The following is a 19,966-nucleotide window of genomic DNA, read 5'->3' as shown; positions in this document are numbered from 1 at the left end:
GGGCAGAACAGGCAAAAAATAAAAACAAAACAAAAACAAAACAAGAATGATAATTCAAGAAAAATACATAGTAACCAAGGACAAACGTTAATCACAATGAGGAGTCTGAAGCACACATGGGAAAGAACTTTCTGAAGGAATATGCCTTTTGTCAATGAGATGGCAAAGAAGAAGGAAAACAGGAGCAATAAAGGTCACTCTAAATACTAAAGACACACATGACTTCCAAGCCTTGATCTAACTGTACTGCAAGATGGGTCAGCATTCACTGTACATACTCAAAAGTCTGCTGATGGTTCTAGAACCTGAAAAATCATGTTCTTCAGGATAACTGTACAGGAGCGTCTTCCCAGCTCAGGACCACAGGAAGCAGAAGTGGTTAAACTGTCAGCATGTGCTGCTGCCCTTACCTTCCAGGAAGGGAGAGCCTTTGCGAGGGCTCAGTATGACCTGGGCCAGCCTGGCAACTGCTGACTTGAACTGGCTTGAAAGCACCCAAAATGTATTCCTTTTGTAGTGCTGGGGATAGAACCCAGGACAATGTTCATGCTAGGCAAGAAGGCTCCCTGCTCAGGGCAGCTCATTTCTAGGTTGGGTAGTCTCCAGGGGTCTTCATAGGCAGGGCATCTTGGGCAGCCCCACTGAGGTCACAGATTCCTTATAGCCCCTCTTGGCTCCCTGCCAAGGAGGCAGAAGACTAGCTGCTCCAGAGGGCAGGGTCTGCTTGGACACCTTAAGCCTTGGGAATTGAGGGGGTTTATGCTTGTACTTCAGAAGCAGATGTACTAATTAAGGCTGCAGACTGTCCTACTGACTGGTCTAGTCCACATCATATCTCCTGGAACAGACCTCCTGCTATAAATGGAAACGGCTACACTTCAGACTGTGTTAGGGAGGAGGCTGGAATTTGTCTAATATTCTGATCCCAGAAGAAACACCCTGCTTAGGCAGTCTAACTCCACATATCGAACAAGGCCCTTGTACTCTGGAAATCAGAGTGCCCTGCAAAAGGACAAAGCAGATCTTTGCTCAGGTGTCTTCAGTACAAGACATACTACACATTCCTTACCATAGAGTGTGCTTGTCCAGAGAAGGGGGAGTTCACTCTTACCTCATTTAAACCTGGAGTGATAGTTGGCGCCGCAATGAAGACAACAAAAGGAGCAAACTCAGCAGTTCTCAGGACCTTCAGTGCCTGTGTGGAAAAGGAAGACTCTTAGAAGAAGAAATAACAGAGACAACATGCAAAGGAGTCTACAAAATGTGATACAAGTGAAAAAGTCAAGGCCTTGGCTCAAGATTTTGGCAAGTTATAATTAAATGTACCAACTTTATAAGTAGTGTCCATTGCTTTTCTTGTAAAGGGTAGCTAACAGCCCAGATAAGAGCTGACAAGTAGGACATGTTTCTTAGGAATCTCCTGACTTTGCTGAATTTATTTTCCTTTGTAATAGTTAGCACTGACTATGTCGGTTAATGTTCATTTAAACCTGGTGATTTTAGTTGATGGCAAATGCATTCTAGGTGACTTAGCTCTGCAGGCTGGCTTTCAGAGATTGCAAATCCACTTTGTCACATACCAAACTGCAAACTGCTAAGCAAAGAGAGCAAAGCCTGGCGGCCGTCAAAGTGTGCTATAATCACATTCACATGGGTCTTCTGTTGAGAGGCCCTCCATGGGACTCATGGGAGAAGGGGAGACCCTTGCCCAGGGCTGCAATCACGAAGTCCTTCCACTACAGACACTATGTGGTTGTGGTCAATAACCTGACCCATTTGAGGACATGGCATTCAAGTGGAAGGCCCTTTGAGGTTACTACTAGTACTTTTCCAAATTGTGGCAAATCTGTTTCTGTTCCTCCCTTGGGAAGCCAGGGTACTCTCAGAAATAATAAATACCATCCCAGTCCAAAGTTGACCACACCCAGGTACCTAATCCACACAGGACCGACATGGAAGTGACCCATAGACATAAGGAGTAAATGCCTTTCTGTTCTCTATTTAATTTTAGTTCTCTTTCCCCGGAGATAGGGTCTTAGTATACACAGGCTGGCCTCAAACTGGCAATTGGCTTGCTACTGGCCTGGGGCTTCATGTGTGCACCACCGTTGCTCTTTACGCAAGAATCAAACATGCCTATTTTGTTACCTATTTTGCTTTCTAAGTGATCTTTACTTTTTGTTTTCTTTCCCCTGTTTCTTTTTTTTTTTTTAAATATTTGTTTATTTATTATGTATACAACATTCCTTCCATGCCTGCCTGCATGCCAGAAGAGGGCACCAGATCTCATTATAGATGGTTGTGAGCCACCATGTGGTTGCTGGGAATTGAACTCAGGACCTTTGGAAGAGCAGGCAATGCTCTTAACCTCTGAGCCATCTCTCCAGCCCCCCTTTCCCCTGTTTCTTATGCTCCATCCTTAGCCTGGTTTATAGTGCTAGCCCTGAGACTGATTTCCTGCTTTTAGTTTTGGGGCTATTAAATCCATTACAGCCCACTGCTAGATGGTCTTTCTGGAACACAAACTCCATCTTCTGCTCCTAACCTTTCAACAGCCCCCTCTGTAGTGCAGGGAAAACACATGCTCCTTTAGCATAAAGGCTGAGTCCCATGTTTAACTTGTTCTGCCTAGCACTGCTCCATCCGCGGGGTGCACTGGCCTTACTGAACAACTTTCAGTCTTGAAAAGGCACAACTCTTTCTGGCTTCTTGGCCTTTTTGCTTGGTGCTTCCTTTATTTGGACACCCTACCCTCCCTTCCCACCCTTTCTCGATGTTCTTTCTGTTTGCCTGAATAATCCTTCAGAACCTAGTTTCAGGAAAGATTTTTTTTTTTGAACATGATCTTATACAGACAAGAATGACTTCAAACTTCTAGTTCTCCTGCCTTCATCTCTTGAGTGCTGGGATTATAGATATGCCCAGTTTTATGCGGTGGTGGGGGTTGAAGCTAGAGCTTCGTGCATGCTAGACATGCATTCTAGCACCTGAGCTGGAGCTTGAGCTCTGGATCCTCTTGTGCTGCTGATAGCACACCTGGCAGTTTCTTTGGAAACTTTGCCATTGGGCTTGGAGGCCCTGCTGTGTGTTCCTGAAGTAGCCATCAATCACACTCGAAATACAGTCCCTGGTAGTGGCTTGAAGGCAAAGGCTCGGTCTTGTTTAGTTGTTTCTCTTATACTCAATATGGTACACCATAAATTGCCTTTATGATTCAGTAAAAATGCAGAAACAGTCAATCTAGTATGTACACTACTGATCCTGGCCTTTGCAGCAGGTCTAACTGGAGAGCCTCTGCTCTCCTGGCATCTCTGAGCACATGGGATTCTAAGATGCAATCTGATATTGAGTCTAAGGCTGGTGTGCACTAGGGTTCTAGCTCTAGTCACATACCGTCTTTGGTGAGGGAACCTGACTCACTGTCTTATCTGCCCAAATCTCTTCATTCTACTAAGAATGCTTTCCAAGTCTGCCCATGTTCATTCCTGATAGAGGCAGCTGCCCATTTCTTTGTTCGCCTGCTGTGACTGAGCACATGATTTAAGTAAGCCTAACCAGGGTCCTTATTTAGAAATGGTCACTTTGTCACTATTATCTTGGCTCTTTGTTTCTTCCTTCCTATGCTCTGGCAGCAAGGGAATACAACATCAGGCAGGATATAAGTTTTTCTCATCATTTCCACTGGATAAACTCTCTCTCTCTCTCTCTCTCTCTCTCTCTCTCTCTCTCTCTCTCTCTCTCTCTCTCTCTCTCTCTCTCTGTCAACTAAGCCGTGGAAACATTCTCCTTGCTTTTCTCCCGGAGGTACCTCTGAGTACCAGATAGAAGTGCACACAGCTTGTATGCTGAATGGCACTCACAGAAGACAACAATACCCCAGGTTGGAGATAGCTTTCTTCTTCTTAGTTGCCCACCCTGCTCACCGCCCAATCCTGTGAGTGCTTTCGATTCTAGCCTGCCATCATGCTACTGCACAAACTCGTTCCTTGAAAAGCAGCAGTTGAGCTCCCAGTGAACTAGCCAAACATGTACTGTGTGCTGCTTCAAGTCTACAGCTGTAAATAAGGAGGGCCACCCAACTGTTAACTGCATGAAAGCCCCAAGGAAGGCCATGTTTATCACATTTCCAGAGGTTTCTTGTGCCTAAAAATCAGCTCTAGGTTCCTGCCCCTGCAGCTGACAGAAAGTTTAGAACCAAATTTAATGCTTAGCATAAGAACTCCAGCAGTTTCTGTGGTTAGCATACTTGTTGCTGCGTCTTTTTCATGGTTTTCTATTTCTATCCCATATTATTGCATTTTCCAAAATACCAAGCTCTATCCTCACACCCTGCTCTAGGTACGGTTTTCAAGCAGGAGCCATTTTAGGTTCAGGCTCTTGGCTGAAGTTCAGAGTCACTTCAGGGACAGGAAACGGAACTACTCATAAGGAATCCCTTCCCTCAGGTGGTTAACATAGGAGTTAAAGATGAACTCTAAACCTCTGATTTAAGGGGAGCTACAAATTTGTTAATAGTCACAAGCAAATCTCTCTTTCTGGAAGGGAGGAGGGGAAGAAAGAGCGGGAGGGAGAGAAGAAAGAGGAGGAGGGCATGGAGGGAGAGAAGAAAGGAAAGGAGAGGAGACACACACAAAGACAGACAGAGAAAACACACACTCTAGAAAAACCACTGAAAACATACTGGATTTAAATAATCATTCAATTCGTACTAGATTAAAAAAGTGTCATTCATTTATGAGAGGTAATTTATGGAGATAAATTCATTTTTATAGCTCATCTATGTATGGCCAAGAATTAATCTCAGGTTATCTTGCCAAGGAAAAAGAACTCATTCGACCCAAAGATCTAAGATGCAGGTCTCATCAGACTAATGTAGTTTGCAAAGTTACAAAGTATACAGGGCAAGCAGCTCACTTATTCTGGGACACAAACACAGGGGTTTCGGGATTGCACAGTGCTAACCAGAGAATGGAATGGCCTCTGGTTCTGTTTACATTTTGGTACTGAGGATGGAACCTAGGATCTCCTGCATGCTAAGCAGTGCCCCTGCCAATGAGCTAGGCCCTTGGCCCTGACTCTTTAAAGTTTAGGTACTAAGTTTGAAATTTTTCTGGATGGCAACTTTTCTCTCTTTGGGCAAAGGCAAAGCTACAGATAATCTGCTACTAACTGTTTTGGACATAAAATCTGGCTATATAGTCCAGGTTGCCCTTGAATTTATGATCCTCCTGCTTTAGCCTCCTGAGTGCTGGCATCACAGGCATGTACAGCTATTCCCAGCAACTAATATTAACTTTGTAATGCTTCTGATTGGTAGAGAGTTCAAATTGAAAACTATTATAAGTTCCAATTACCTACTAGTTATTATTCTACAGTTCTGCTTTATTGGTGTAGATTAGTTCCTCAGGTTTTATTTGTAGGAGAAATGAGCTTTATTGTATTTTTTCAGGTTTAATCACCCTATGTACTTTTCTAGATGTTAAAAGAAAATAAATGAATGTTTAAACTGTAGTGTTATGCATAAGGTGGGAGACCTAGAGGGTGTTCAAGGTTTCCTTGCCTATAATGGCACAAAAGGTTGGGATTTATCATAAAAAAGTAAAAAAATAAACAAAAAACACCCAACCCAGTTCAAAGCTCATTTTCTCCTGGCTGGAAAAGCTTGTTTGATCACAATTACATTAAATCTGTTTTCTTCACCTATGGCAGTACATACTGACAGAATTCATTGAGCTTACCAGGACTGGCAATATAGGACTATAATCTCTTGTTATTTTGAAAGCAGCCAGGATACTGTTTTTTTTTTTCTAATTTGTTATCACTGCCATGGCCCTCTAGATTGAAATTGGACCACCACAACTTATCTTAAGTTTAGCCTCAATTGTTTGAAATAAATTAAGATGGCACAAAGCATTAGGCATGTCCTAAACGAGCTGAGCACCAGTGCTAGGTGTCATACAATGGGCCACCTATAGGACAAGTGGCTTCAGCTGTCATAGATGTTGAGCAGATTAAAACAAGAAAAGCCACACAGCACTTTCCCTCTTTTGGGGAGTTTCTGAGGTATATGCAGAGAGGAATTTCATCCTCACCAGCTTATCTCCTTAACTGCGTTCTTAGCTTATGCATGTACATAGCATGACATATTAGTGCTTTGTTGAATCAGAGTTTCTTAGATACAGTGGAAGCCTTAATCTAAATGGCTGAGATAGGAAAGGGGCACTGAGGAAAATGTTTTAAAGTAATTCATTCATAGCCACAAGCATCCTGAAAGTAGGGTGAGGGTGCTCCCCAGCCCTGAAGAGAGTGGGCCGAGTGCAGGGAGGCCCAGGGAACCCTCCTAGTACAGACTCCATAGATAACCTAGATTATACTGCCATATATAGCATCCAGCTAGGAGTCTAGACCGGGCAGGAGAGTCTGGGACCAGAGTGGTCAACCAGTTCATACAGGGGCCAGATGGCCCTGGCCCATCCTAGGGCAGAGGCCAGAATGCTTAGGGCCTGCCCTCAGGGGCCAGTGGAACTGAGAGATCACAGTTGTGAGAGGAGGGGAAACAGGAAGCAGGAGAGGAGTGCAGGTGAGCTCATCCAGCAGTCAGGCAGGGCAGCAGGGGCCAGTGTGCCTGGCAGGAGGAGGTGCCGGGCCAAGTGCAATGGAGAAAGGATCTGCTGTGGACGTCCTGATGAGTCTGAGAGATGGGTCTCCCGCTCAGCAGTGCAGAGCAGTGCATGGCTGTGCAAGGGCAAGGGACAGGGAGAGCTGGGTGCTATGAGTGGAGCAGCAGCGGCAGCAGCGGTGGTGGTGGTGGTGGCGGTGGCGGCGGGTGGCAGCAGCAGCAGCAGCAGGGAAGGCAGAAAGCCCTTGGAAGTGGCCTGAGGTAATGCAGAGGGATCTGAGGAGCCCTGCAGCCAGCATACTGCTAGAGACATTACTACCAGCAGAAAACGACGTTCAGGTGAAGACCAGTGTGGAACCCAAGGAGAGGATGTCGAAGACCAGGACCAGGATTGAGACTTTGCCTCTAGCCACCCCTGGCCAGAAGATTTTTCCAATCCCTAGTAAGGAGGGATTAGTAGTTAAACAAAGATCAATCTGTGTTACACATCATCATATTTAGTTCTATATAGGTCCAAGTTAACCATTAAGTAAACTACAGTGTTTATTGTACTCTTCCCTAGCCCCTAACCAGATCCTATTGTAGTTTCCAAAGTTCTGAGTTCAAGAACCCCACTTGGTCTATAATGGAAATGAATGAAACTATTGGCCACAGTCTGTTAGACTCCTGGAGCCCAGAAACTGAGCCATCAGGGCCCAGGTCACACAGACTGTAAATCTAACGATTTAGGAATGGCTATGAGACCAAGTCTCATGCAGTGACCCCTCAATGGGGGTTTTCCCTGCCTGGGATATGTACCTACGCCTCCTCCTGCTTAAGCAGAAACTGCTCAACTAGGGGTATCTCCATAACTCAGCAGGTGGTCTACCCATTCTAGTCTAAGTGATGAAAGGCGTGGGGGTATAGAGCCATCACAGAAATGGCACATCTGAGTCTTGAGAGTCCCCAGCAGCCTGTCTTGGAACTTCCTCTGATGTCTATCACTCCCAAGTCCTTTTCATTGTGCCCCACTTCTACCTGGCTTATGCTCAGACTTGAAAAATTAGCTTTTCAGCATTTCTGTTTTGTTTGTATATGCTAAGCATGTGCCCACCTTACTGCTGAGAGGCAATGATGTCAATCCCTATATGAAGTCTTCAGCTTTCTCAAGTTCCATCATTGCTATTGTTTCCTACATAAGACTTGTTTACAAATTATTAAAGCAATCATCTTTGTACCTATCTCCTTTTTGAGTCCTCCCCGAGTTTTCCACTTCTCTCCTCAGGAAAGGAAATCGCAGAGGCTGAGAGCCACCTAGGCTCTTAATCCCTGCTTCACCTAACCCTGGGTAAAAGCACTCACAATCACTGTCATGAAGCTACAGCTGTTTCACATCCAGACCCCAGGATCAGTTTCTCACACATGATCAACCTAAGATATTGGCAGATGCTCTACTGGGCCAGCATGGGCTGTACCAGGAGATCAGAGGAGGGCTGCTGGGATAAAAAATGTCAGAGCCTCATCCTGAGGGTGGGTAAGTGGAGGATTTCTGGCAGGCACAGACCCAAATGGGCACTTCACCGAGCTTCTGAGTATAAGCCGCAGAAGAGAACAATGTGCTTATTAAATGCATGTTGTTTGCGCTGAGTTCAGTGACTGGTTTACATCCTAGACTGTTGACCCAGGCAGTCTTGAGAACTGAAATTTTCCTGTGGCTTAGAAAATTATTTCCATGACCCCAAACTTTCTGATGGCATTTTGGATTTCAGAATCTGAGCTTATCAGCATGCAGGCAAGACAGAGTGGGTTCAGGGTGGCTTGGACATTACCTGAGGTTCCACGTCCAGTATTGCGATCAGCCCCTGCTCGTGGATTTTCCGAATGGTCTCCAGTTTTGTCCCGTACATTGCATCCTCGTGGCTGCCATACTCCAAGTACTCATTATTTGAGATGTCTTGCATCATTTGGTCATGAGATACAAAGTAATAATTCTTGCCATTTTCTTCATCTTTCTTTGGAGGTCTGGTTGTATCTGCAAAGTTCCATTCATGAGAGGTTTAAATGGCTGGATTGATGAGTCACACTCCCAATGAACTTACTCAACTCAATCACTGTGTGTGTGTGTACGCATGTGCATACTCCATGTTGAGATACAGGCCTCTGTGCATATTAGATAGGCACTCTACCACTGAGCTGTAAACTTAGCTCCTCAGTTGTTTCTTGAAACCAGGTATGATAGCACACAGCTGCAACCCCATCACTTGGGAGGTGGCAAGGGGAGGATTACAAGCCCAAGGCCAGCCTGGGATACAAGACACCTTGTCTCAAAACGAAAAAAAAAAAAAACTGTTGATTCTTTAGAGTGTCTCATATCCTCTGTTTCCATCTCCAGTAACATTGCAGAAGCAAGCTAAAAACCATATTTATCTGTGTGCAGCAGCATAGCAGATTTTTTTTGGATTGTTTGTTGTTTGGTGAATATTTCAGTGTTGTGAGAGCTATTTCATACTGTCCTGGGAGGAAAGACATAATGTGACTAAGATGTTTTTTGAATGAAAAACGGCCCAAATAGAGTCAGGTATTTGAATACTTGTCCCCTGTTGGTGGCACTGTTTCGGGAGTTTGAGTCTTTCTAGAGGAAAGGTCACTTGGAACAGAATTTGAGACTCATAGCCTTTCCCCATTTCCAGTTTGCTCTCTCTGGTTTGTGTCTGAGGCTAAAAATGTGATCTCTCAGCTTCTTGCTCCTGCTGCTATGTCTACCTTGCTATGATTAATTCTTACCCCCTGGAACTGTAAGTCAACCAACTTTTTTTTTTCTTTAAGTTACTCTGGTAATAGTATTTTATCACAATGACAGAAAAATAACAAACTGACCCAAGATTAACATAACTCACTATCCCTTAGCTTACTTGGGTCCCGTGCAGAAGGAAGAAAGAAGGAGAGGATGAATAACTACGTGTGGCTATTTCCATTTAAACGAATGAAACAGTTCAGTTTCTTATTTCACATTTCAATGGCTGGGGAGCCACAAGGGACTACCCTCCTGGACAGTTCCCACACGGAAACGTCTCCTATACCACTTCCCAAATGAGGATGTTTGTTGGAGGACAGCAAAAGGCACACCATACTGAAAACACAACGGGCTGAAAGAGGTGTGGCTAGGATTATCATAGAAGGACTAAACCAAAAGGTGAGGCAAGGAAGTGGTGAACTGGTTTACAGACCAAATAGTGCTTCAGAGATGTTTCTTGTTTTTAATGTTTTGAGACAAGGTTTTACTTTGTAGCCCTGGCTAGCTTGGTTCTTTGTATGTCACTGTGGCTGAACTCAAATCTGTAGCCAATGCTGGCTTGTTTCCTGACTGCCTTGAGGTTAAGAGCTAGGACTTAGCCCCATCTGTTTCCTATACCTACTCTTGAACTTTTTGTACAACCGTCAAGATTGCTTCATTTCACAGTTGAGGGAATGAAAGAGGGCAAGAGGCTGACAATATGAAACAGACAAGTAAGGGTGATGGAGAAATATCACAAATTTGAATTCCTTATACTAAACAAAAGAGAGTTCATTGCCTGGGTTTTAAAGTGATAAAGTCAATAATGTAGGTAATGATTGGTGGAAACATGGTTGTATCAGAGAAAATTATAAAACAATTAAAGCTTATTTTTTAAAAGAATCATTCATCTAGATAATATTTATGACAAACTGTTGGAAAAGTTAGGTTATAAACAACATGGATAAGACTAATGCTGTAACTCGCCACTGTGCATATGTTTACATTAAGAGAAGTCTAGAAGGAGTTTACAACAAATATTTGTGGTACTTCTTATTTGGAAAATGATTTTGAAATTATCATATATTCTTCATTGCTCTTGTTTTGGATTTAACAATTTTCCTATAGTACACAATTATTATTTACATAATTAGAAAAATATGCATATTACAATGACAAGAAGATGATAGGATAAAAAGAATTCTGGCTGATGCATTGCTTACGTGGAATAGGGTAAGCAAACCGGTCCGGGTGCTTTGTGATGAGGGTGTTTTTTATGTGTCTTCTCCCAACACCATGTGCACCTAGGTAATTTTTGAAAAGAATGGTAAAATTAACAACTAGTAAACGTTTGTAGAATTATTTGGAGGTGAGAATAAGCAAGCCACTGATACAGCTAAACTTACCTAATAAGACTAGTGTTTTCCTTTTGAATGCAGGCAGTTTGACTACTTCTTCATATGTGACAAGATCTAATTGATCAAACACTAAAATGCAAAGATTTAGAAGAAAGGTAAGTTTATAGGATGGATATCGCATGCAGGTAATTTATAATTTTATTGGAAAAACTAAGTTATAGTAACAGCATGAATTCTGCTTATGATATGTAGCTTACATTGATTTAATCCATAATGCCATTATGGGAGAAAGTTTCATTTTTAAGCCCATGAAAATGTACTTGAGAACCAGGAACAACCAAAGAAATGATGCGTACATGCATGAAAGTCCGATTCTAAAGGATACATCATATTTTTTCATGCAGTATTCCAACAAATCATTTGAATTCACTCAGAACCACATGCTGTTCATATTTTCACAATTCTAAGCAAGTAGCAATATTCAAAAGAAAAAGTCTTTGGGTAGCAACCACCACAAGTAGAGAGCATGGGTGCAAGTGAAATCAGCGAGTGAGGGCCAGCTGTAGCACATCCAGAGATGGGTGAGAAATGCATGGTCACCCAGTTTTTATTTAATGCTATTGCCTTTATTACTTCTTAAGAATTGATGAAGGTGGCATGTTAGAATCTGTCAAAGCCAGGTTCTGGCCTTGAACTCACAGAGATCTGCCTGCCTCTGCGTCCTAAGTGCTGGGATTAAAAGCGTGTGCCAGCACCACCTGGTATGAAAGAATTTTAATAAGCTTTTAGTTGAACATTTCACAAATTTGCTGTAACTCAGGTCTTGGGAAGGTATGGGTTTTAAGCAGGGAAACATGCATTCCTGGCCCGGAAACTATGTCAGCCATTAATTATATGGGAAGCTCTGTAAGAAATCAGGGTGCGCAGGATGGAAATAATCATGGCGAGGCTGAGCTTAGAAACCTTTGAGAAAGGGCAGTTCTTGAATTATTATAGACTGAGAAATACTTTAAAAATGTTTCAGAAACGTGTTTCTCAACAACACTATGACAAGACCAATGTCAAGCAATACGGGGAAGTTATCATAGTGAATGGCCATGGCTATCGAAAGGATCTGATTCTCAGACACATTTGAAAGTTCTCAGAGAAGGCTAAAATCAGACATCTGTGTTTCCTGTAAACTGCCCACCCATGGTCATACCCAACTGTTATCAAGTACACAGTGAAGTTTCCTCTTAAAAGATTGAGTTCTCCCAGAATTCCAGAGAGGTGAATTATTCAGTGAATTGGATCCCATGGCTGAATCATGCAGAGAGCGTCTGCTCCCTGAAACAATATGGCCAAATGATTTTGAGAATCAGCTCAGCCCTTAACATTTGTGATCTGCACAGTAGCAAAGAACCTTATGATGCAAAATAAGATACCACAGAGCTCAATAGACCACAAGCAAATAAATGAGTGAAAAACATAATTCTCAAAATATATAGAGAAAGGAATACAATATATTAAAATAAAAGCTAGTGTATATTAATGGGTCTTTGTGCATTGGTTTTCTTTTGATAACTTGATTCTATAAAAGTTGAATAAAAAATCTTTAGACCATATTCTCTAGCAATAGCTTATATTGGAGAAATGTTTGCAGAATGGCATGGCTACAAAATTAAAATGAGATGAGACTCCCTGTGGTAGAGCTAGTTTGCTGTGCTACAGTGGTAATGGAATGAAGAGAATTGCAGAAAGAAAAGCAGGAGTGCTTATGGCACTGCTTTCTGTGTCCACTGCCTTGAAGATTTCCATCAAGGAAAAGTGTGCTCATAGGAAGAAGTGCATCGGCAAATTGATGTGTTTTAAGCTATACAAATCATCAAGTATTTCATTAAAGAACAAGGTGATGAAGACACAAAGTTTTCTGAAAGGTAGACACATCCCTCTCCCTCTATAGAGACCTAAGTTGAGTCTTGGTTTTATTTATGCCTTTGTCATTTTCTAAAAGCACACAAGTTAGGGATTAACAATCAACATACCACAAACAAACGAACAGATAGGTTAAACATTAGAATCTTAGCCATGAATGGTAGTATGAAGAGGTTACTCTGGTCTAAATAAAATTGCCACATAGTCATAGGGTTGCAAAACAAAGTAAAACAGGATATTTGAAAACAAGATATACAAGGAATATTAGAAGAACACTTAAAGACTGAACTTTGAAAGGGTTTAAATTGCTTGCTGATTAAAGAAAAAGGACTTAATAAAATGAAAGCATCAAGAACACAGAGGCATATTCATTCAACAGGTTACTTACATGCACAGAGGCCATTGGGAGTGAGACAGCATGAAAAATGTACAGGGGTCATTGAAATATGACTTTTCATATATTAGTAAAATAAAAGTATAATAGGCACAAAATAAACTTCATCATGCAATATTTTAAACACAAGGTAAATAAACCACATTAAGAAACAAACTCATTTTAATACAAATTCAATCATACCCTTATATAAAAGCCAGTGGATTTTTATATGCTAGCATGTATACAGAAATTTTATGTGGAAATGATAAGAAACCCCTTTCAGAGAGAATAAATGTAGGGGCCTTTCACTTTTCACTTTGTGCATTTCTGTACCATCGGCAATTTCTAGCTATGTGTGCTTATTAGCTTATTATTGTACTTTATGATTCTGGGGATCAAACTCAGAGCCTTGCCTTGCACATGCTAATAAAGTGCCCTATCACTAAGCTACATCTTCAGTCCTAGTTTTATTATGAAAAAAAAATACAAGTATCAATGAGGTTATAGGCCACTTTTCTTCAGGATAGTTTTAAAAGGCTAATTACTTGTTTATAGTATTAAGCATAATTTAAACACAACTATGAATGAATGCTATTCCAGAAATCCTCTAAGTTCATATGTATCCACATAAACAGTACTTTCAGGACATTAAATACCACTGTTTTGATGTCTTACAATAAAAAAAATACAGACTTTCATTTGTAAAAAAGCTTAAATCATTAACTTGAACTAAGAGTAACTTTATTTTTAATGTACATTGGTGTTCTGCCTACAAGTATGTCTGCGTGAGTGCCAGATCTTGGAGTTACAGACAGGTGTGCCATGTAGGTGCCAGAAATTGAACCAGAGTCCTCTGGAAGAGCAGTCAGTGCTCTTAACCACTGAGACATCTCTCTAACACCCTAAAAGTGCCTTCTTGAAGTCTTGGGCTTAGGAAGCTCAGTGCATCTAGAGTACAGTTCTAGCAAGATGATAATACTGTTCACATCAGATGCATGTGCCTAAAAGGTCTCATGAGTTTGCAGAAACATATTTGATGTAAATACTACACATACCATAATCCAATTCATTCTGAAGAATTTAGAAATATTTCCTGGCACACTTTGTTTATATTTCTTTGATTTCCTGCTAAACTACTTAACATTTCAGGCACTTAAGTATTTAAGCAACTATTTGAAAAAAAAAAGCAAGCTGTTAACATTGTCTCTGAAAGGCTACAAGTAGCTTCAAATACTGAAAAACAAACAAACTAAAACAACAAACAACCCCACCAAACCCAACTCTAGTTAAGAATGAATTCCAACTAGTACCACTGGTCCAGAGAAGATATTGTATGTTTGTAGTGGCCAGATAGATAATGTGGTTGAATGAAGCAAGCCAGGCAAAAAGGAACAGGGGTATTTGGTTATTGAGGGGGATACTAGGGAATAAAATGCTCATCCAAGAGGGATATTAGTAACCCACAGACCCTAAAAAAGGAAGTGACTTAGTGGTGCTGCAGTCACTATTTTGACAAGGGATGTCTAAAATACAAAGTTTTATATTATATAACCCGATTTTCAAATGTGGTATCATAATATTATTTAAATATTGTGCACGAATGAAATTTATACCACTGTATTATGTAGACCGCACAGTTTAAGCATAATTCTGCTTTAACTAGATGTGTGGGTTTTCCTGGTGACAGAAATAATAGATTTTGATGCTATTATTGCCATTCTTGGTGCTGTGGACAGTCTTTATCCTTTATTCTACTTGAAGATACAAGTAATTTCCAACTTTGATGATAAAATTTAGAGCTTGCCGTCAATGTATGATGAATTTTCAAAGTCTTTGAACAGGTAACAAAACCCAGCACCTTATTTTGAATTACTGCACAACATAGAAAGAAAAGAGTGTGCTGTATTTATGGTTGGTTTCTGAAAGACGTTGAGAAAAGTAGTTTGATTTGTGAGCATCTGGCTAGTTGTTGGTATGAAAGAATACACTATTTTCTCGTTTTCACAGTATCTGCCTTACCTAGATGGAGGCCAATGGTATTTTACAGCAATTCTTTGCATGGGCAATATAATAGTCTATGAGGCAACCTCATCCTAGCCAAAGCAGACAGTTGTCTGACAGCTTCAGCTCCTGTAGTGATAAGCAAAGGCTTCTGGACGTTAGACTAAACAAGATGGAAACGTTCATTGATAAAGTTGAGGGATCCTGAAGAGATGGCGACACAAAGGAATGCTAGGTTTAGTTAGGCCAGGGTAAAAGTGGTGGTCACCTTCTCCTAAAAGAGAAATTAAGGAGAACTCATGACTCTGCAGGGGCAGGACCCTGATAGCAGTATTCTGACTAGAGACTCACAGAGAAGCAGAAACCCAAAGGTTTAGAAAGAAACTTCAGTGGCTATACAAGGGCCTTCCTTCCGAGTCAGGCAGATATACATGGACTGGAAGGATAACCCCTCAAGAGTGACAAGAACTGCTCAGATGCCTAGCAGAGGTCAGTGGTTAAGAAAATACTAAGGGCAGCAAAAAGAGTGGTGGTCCTCTGTCCCCTGTGCAGCTAAGATTATTTTTCTACAGTTTGAATTTATGAGAACTTTGGCACATGATTTGGGATAGGGGATGTCACGCCAAAGGATGCAGAAAAAAACAACAGTACCCCGTTGTCTAAATCAAGGATAAATACTTTCAACCTGGACAGGCAGTGTTTTCAGAGAGCTACAGCATGAGACATGGAACACTGCAAGGTACCTGTTTCAGGCTGAGTGACGAAAGAACACTAGATCCACTGAGGTTTAGAATTAAGAACCACCTGATTGGCTAACCTGATTGCCTGGTTTGAGGGCATCAGTAAGCTAAGTGACCAAGTCATACACTTCCTCTGGGTGGACTAATGATTCTGTTTTGGGCTGCCTATTTGGCCGATAGTCACATTTGCAGGAAGAGTGGACATTGCCTGCTGGGAATCCAAATGGCCATGATGGAAGGAGCACAGCGATGCCCTGGTGCTCCAAGAACAGAAAAGGTGAACCAAAGAAAATGGGAACCACTAGCTGTCAGAGTTGATGCTGATTCTCTAGCAAAATTCTTCAACGATGATTTGACTAAGTCTTTGTCAACACTTGGAGAAGTCGAGTTTTCTGATCAATTCACTTAATTATCCTTATAGAATATTGGCAAACTGAATACTGAAACCTACATGCCTTCCAATTAGTAGAGTATAAAACCAATGACATATTAGCAGATTTACTCAGCTATTTCTTTGCTTTTCTACGTTTAAATTAATTTGAGTGTTGTCAGTATTTATACATCATTTAACACTATAGAAATGGCAAGTTGAGCTTAGATAATGTCTTCTTTCATTTTCAGCGTTGGGGATGGAACCCAGGGCCTTTCACATGCTAGGCAAGTACTTTACTACTGAGCTTCTACCCCAGCTGATTAATTTTTTTTGTATTTAACTCATGCGATTTAGATTTAACTAATCTCCTTGTGAGCTGGCTCAATTGTGTTAGACTGGTGGAAGCAGAGAGGAGAAGGCAATAAATGCTGATGTCAGGAAAAGTCTGATGAGAAACTCTGCTTTAAATATTTCTTCCATTTATGAAACCAACACAAAAGCCATTGTGAGGCTACTGCACTGTGGTAGTACATAAGAAAAATGATACTTTTAATTGGGAATAAGTGTGCACAGTGCAACTGGTGGAAGGGAACAAGCCCTCATTTAATTGAGCCATTTCAACTTAACCTATGGGGACAATCACATTCATTCTGAATATGCAGCATTTCACAAATACTTACATTTAATTTCTCATGGAGAAATAAGAATTCAGAAGTCATAAATAACTTTTCCTAGTGAATGTTAATACATGCTAGAACACCGCACAAAGAAACCTGCATTCCAGATTTCTCAGAAGCACACTGAATTGTGTATGAATAACTCGACTCATTTGACTTTTTTGGCCACATGTTTGATATTTCTGAGTTATTTCTGAAACCTTTGGAACTAATCTATTGCCAACTTTTAATTTCTCAGGAAAAGTCCATTATAAAAAGAGTCACATTGAAAAGCCATTTAAATTAAATATACTTCCCCATATTTTCTTTCAGCTTAAATGACACCCTGTGAGTCTTCTGGGAATTCAAGTGCAATATCAGATAACACTTTCTTGGTAGGCATTTTGGTTTTTAACACAACAGTAAACCCTGTGATTCAGTTGAACCCCAGCTTCCATACAAAGGGAAGGGAATGCATATATAATGAGGGCCTAGATAATGTCCTTTGTGGTTTTGTTTTTTTAAGAACTTCAAAGCATAATGAGGGTAGACGAATAGTCCTAGAAAGTGACCATCTCAAGTTAGTATCCATGCCAGCCGTGCACTTTCAAACCAGCTACAGAATCCTCTTTAGCACAGCCCTTTTGTGCACCTTTGTCCTTAATATTTGTCATGGGTCCATATCCAAGGGCCAAGAGGAACTAGGAGGGAGGGTCATCCTCTCAAGGCCAAATTCAGCCAGAGAAGAGAGAACCCCAGGGACTCAACACACCCCAAGCACTTGTTTCTCAATGTTGTTCCTTTCATCATAGAGGATACTACCTCCGAACAGTGCCTTTGTCCTAGAAAGTAGAGCTCTGCAAAATAACTGGTAGAAGGTAGAGGTTCTTAAGGCATTTGCAAGTTGGTCAAGGTCTCCTAGAATACAATGTTCTGGAAAGAGAGTTCTGAAGACCAAATGTAAATGCTGTATTTGCTTAGGTCTTGGATTTGTTTGACCTAGCCTCAGAAACAGACATGCTTTTCCTACCTGCATTGTGCTTTGCCAAATATTTATCTTTGTACTGCTTCTTTTTCTTGCCAAACCAAGTACAGCTGGCCTGCTGCTCTTGTTTGGTCTTCTCCATGGCAATGCAAGCTACTCGCCTAGTACACAAACAAGGGAAGAAAGAAAGAAAATAGAATCCAACAAAGTTAATACATAGTTTTATGCCCGAGAAAAGAGAAAAAGTTGTTTGAAAGCTACCTAACAGCAAGAATATCCTCTGGAAGTCCTTGACATCACCGACGTAAGGCTGTTCTTAGCTTCCAGGACTACTTTCTAGAAATGGTTTAAAGCCACAGGCTTATGTTAAAATTGCTTTGTGTTCCTTGAGTTCACCTTATCTGATAATAAGGGTCAGAAGTTTCAACATGTGATTATAAGATTCAGAATGATTATCATGGGATTATGAGTCAAGGCAGGCCTGTTTTGCATCTTGAATTTGTTACTCATTAGCCTATTTTGAGTGCTTAGTACTTAGTGTTAGGCATGTTTCTAAACCTTTTCCAGGTATCAGCTCAGATAATCTTCCTGACATAATGAATCATACATTGCATAGAAATTCTTAAAGTTTATAGTTTTGTCTTTCATATTTTATTAGAAATATTCTTTGCTTATCATATGAAGTGGGATTCCAGTCTCTTTTGTCTCCTTTATGGATACCCAACTGTCCTAGCAGGATATACTGAACAAAGTAAGACCATTCCTCAGTGCTGTGCAATGCTATTTGTTACATAGCAAGTACCTATTTTGGTATAGGAGTGCTTTAGGATTTTCTTCTCTTTAGTTGGTCTATCTGAACACCTCTGAATTATTATTACAATAATAATAATCTGAACTCTGGGATTCATGACTGCATGAATTACTCATGGAGTCATTTCTCTAACATCTCCACGTAAACTTTAAAGTTAGTTTGTCAATTTCAAAACTTGTAATTTTGACTGAGATTGCATTGGTACAATTAATGTAGGAGGAATAGACATCTTTACAATATTGAGTCTTATAGTCCATTACTGCAATGTTTGTCTGTCTGTCTGTCTGTCTTCTTTAATGCCTTAGTAAAATTTCTTATTTTGTTTGAGACAGGTTCTCTTGTATCTCAGGGTGGCTTCAGAGTCTTTATGTAGCCAAGTATAACTTTGAACTTTTGATGCTCTTGCCTGCACCTCCAAGTGCTGGGATTGAAAATGTGCACCACCATGCCTGACACGTTTTCTTATTCTTAAAAACAAGGCTTCATGTAGTCCAGGCTGGCCTCAAAGTCATTATGAAAACGAGGCTGGCTTTGAATTGATCCTCTTGCCTCCCACTTCCCAAATTCTGGGATTACAGGCATGAGCTACCACTCCTGGTTCATAACTCCCCCTAAGGCCTTGATAATGGTAGGCAAATATTCTACCACCGAGCTGCATCTTCAGCCTTGTTTAATACATTAAAACCAGCTATTTATTCTGCAGGTTCAGGACAGTCTAATTGTTTTTGCCATTTTGAAAAAAGGTCTCTGTAGTCCAGGCTAGCCTGGACCTCACTATGTAGACTAGGTTAGCCTTGAACTCCTGGAGATTTTTCTCTTTAGCTTACAATATATGGGGATTCAGATGAATACTACAACACTTGACTGACTGAATTGTTTTTTACACTGTGAGGAACAGTTCCTGACAGATTCTCTGTCTTTGTTCAGCTTATATCTTATTCTTGGTTCTCTGGCATAATAGCAAATGCCTTCTTGGTAAGATAGGGTACTTGGTGCTCTTAGATTTTGCTTATGGCTCTGGTGGAAGGGTCTCATAGAACTGGATGTTGAGTTCCCCAGTACACTTTTGAGCTATTCAGTGCTTTCAAGCTCATTAAAATAAAACAAAACAAACTCCTCCATTTTCTGCAGCATTTTTTCTTTGCAGCAGGAAGATTGATCTGAAGAGCCTATACCTCAGCAGAGCCAAGAAGTGAACCATCTTTTTCCACTGTGGCTTCTCCAGATGCCTGCAGAGGACTAACAGCTTGTGATTTATATAGCTACTCTAAGTAGGAGGAAGCCTGGAATCTGCATAATTATTGTTTTGCTTCCCTTAAAATTTGTTTCCAATACAGTCTCCCGTGTCCCAGGATGGCCTCAAACTCTCTATGTAAGTAAA

General features: G+C 40.9%; 1 protein-coding gene across 1 annotated transcript in view; it reads right to left on the bottom strand.

The window, feature by feature from the left end:
- Positions 1-410: 410 nt before the first annotated feature.
- LOC121445427 (peripheral plasma membrane protein CASK-like) overlaps positions 411-19,966 on the bottom strand; it is a gene marked incomplete at its 3' end in the record, with an annotated part of 332,821 nt that continues 313,265 nt past the window's right edge. Inside the window, exons 22-28 of the mRNA XM_041647561.1 lie at positions 17,820-17,935; positions 10,778-10,858; positions 10,595-10,675; positions 8,428-8,630; positions 6,939-7,058; positions 1,112-1,195; positions 411-519 (exon numbers count right to left, since the gene is read on the bottom strand). Of these exons, the coding sequence (XP_041503495.1) occupies positions 411-519; positions 1,112-1,195; positions 6,939-7,058; positions 8,428-8,630; positions 10,595-10,675; positions 10,778-10,858; positions 17,820-17,935 (794 nt within the window). The remainder of the gene's footprint in view (positions 520-1,111; positions 1,196-6,938; positions 7,059-8,427; positions 8,631-10,594; positions 10,676-10,777; positions 10,859-17,819; positions 17,936-19,966) is intronic.

The sequence above is a fragment of the Microtus oregoni genome, unplaced genomic scaffold (genome assembly GCF_018167655.1).
Source record: "Microtus oregoni isolate MIOR12 unplaced genomic scaffold, Mior012 000189F_ref0000355, whole genome shotgun sequence".
In the NCBI taxonomy this organism is placed as follows: Eukaryota; Metazoa; Chordata; class Mammalia; order Rodentia; family Cricetidae; genus Microtus; species Microtus oregoni.
The sequence above is the reverse complement of the archived record's forward strand: the minus strand, read 5'-3'. Positions and strand labels throughout refer to the sequence as shown.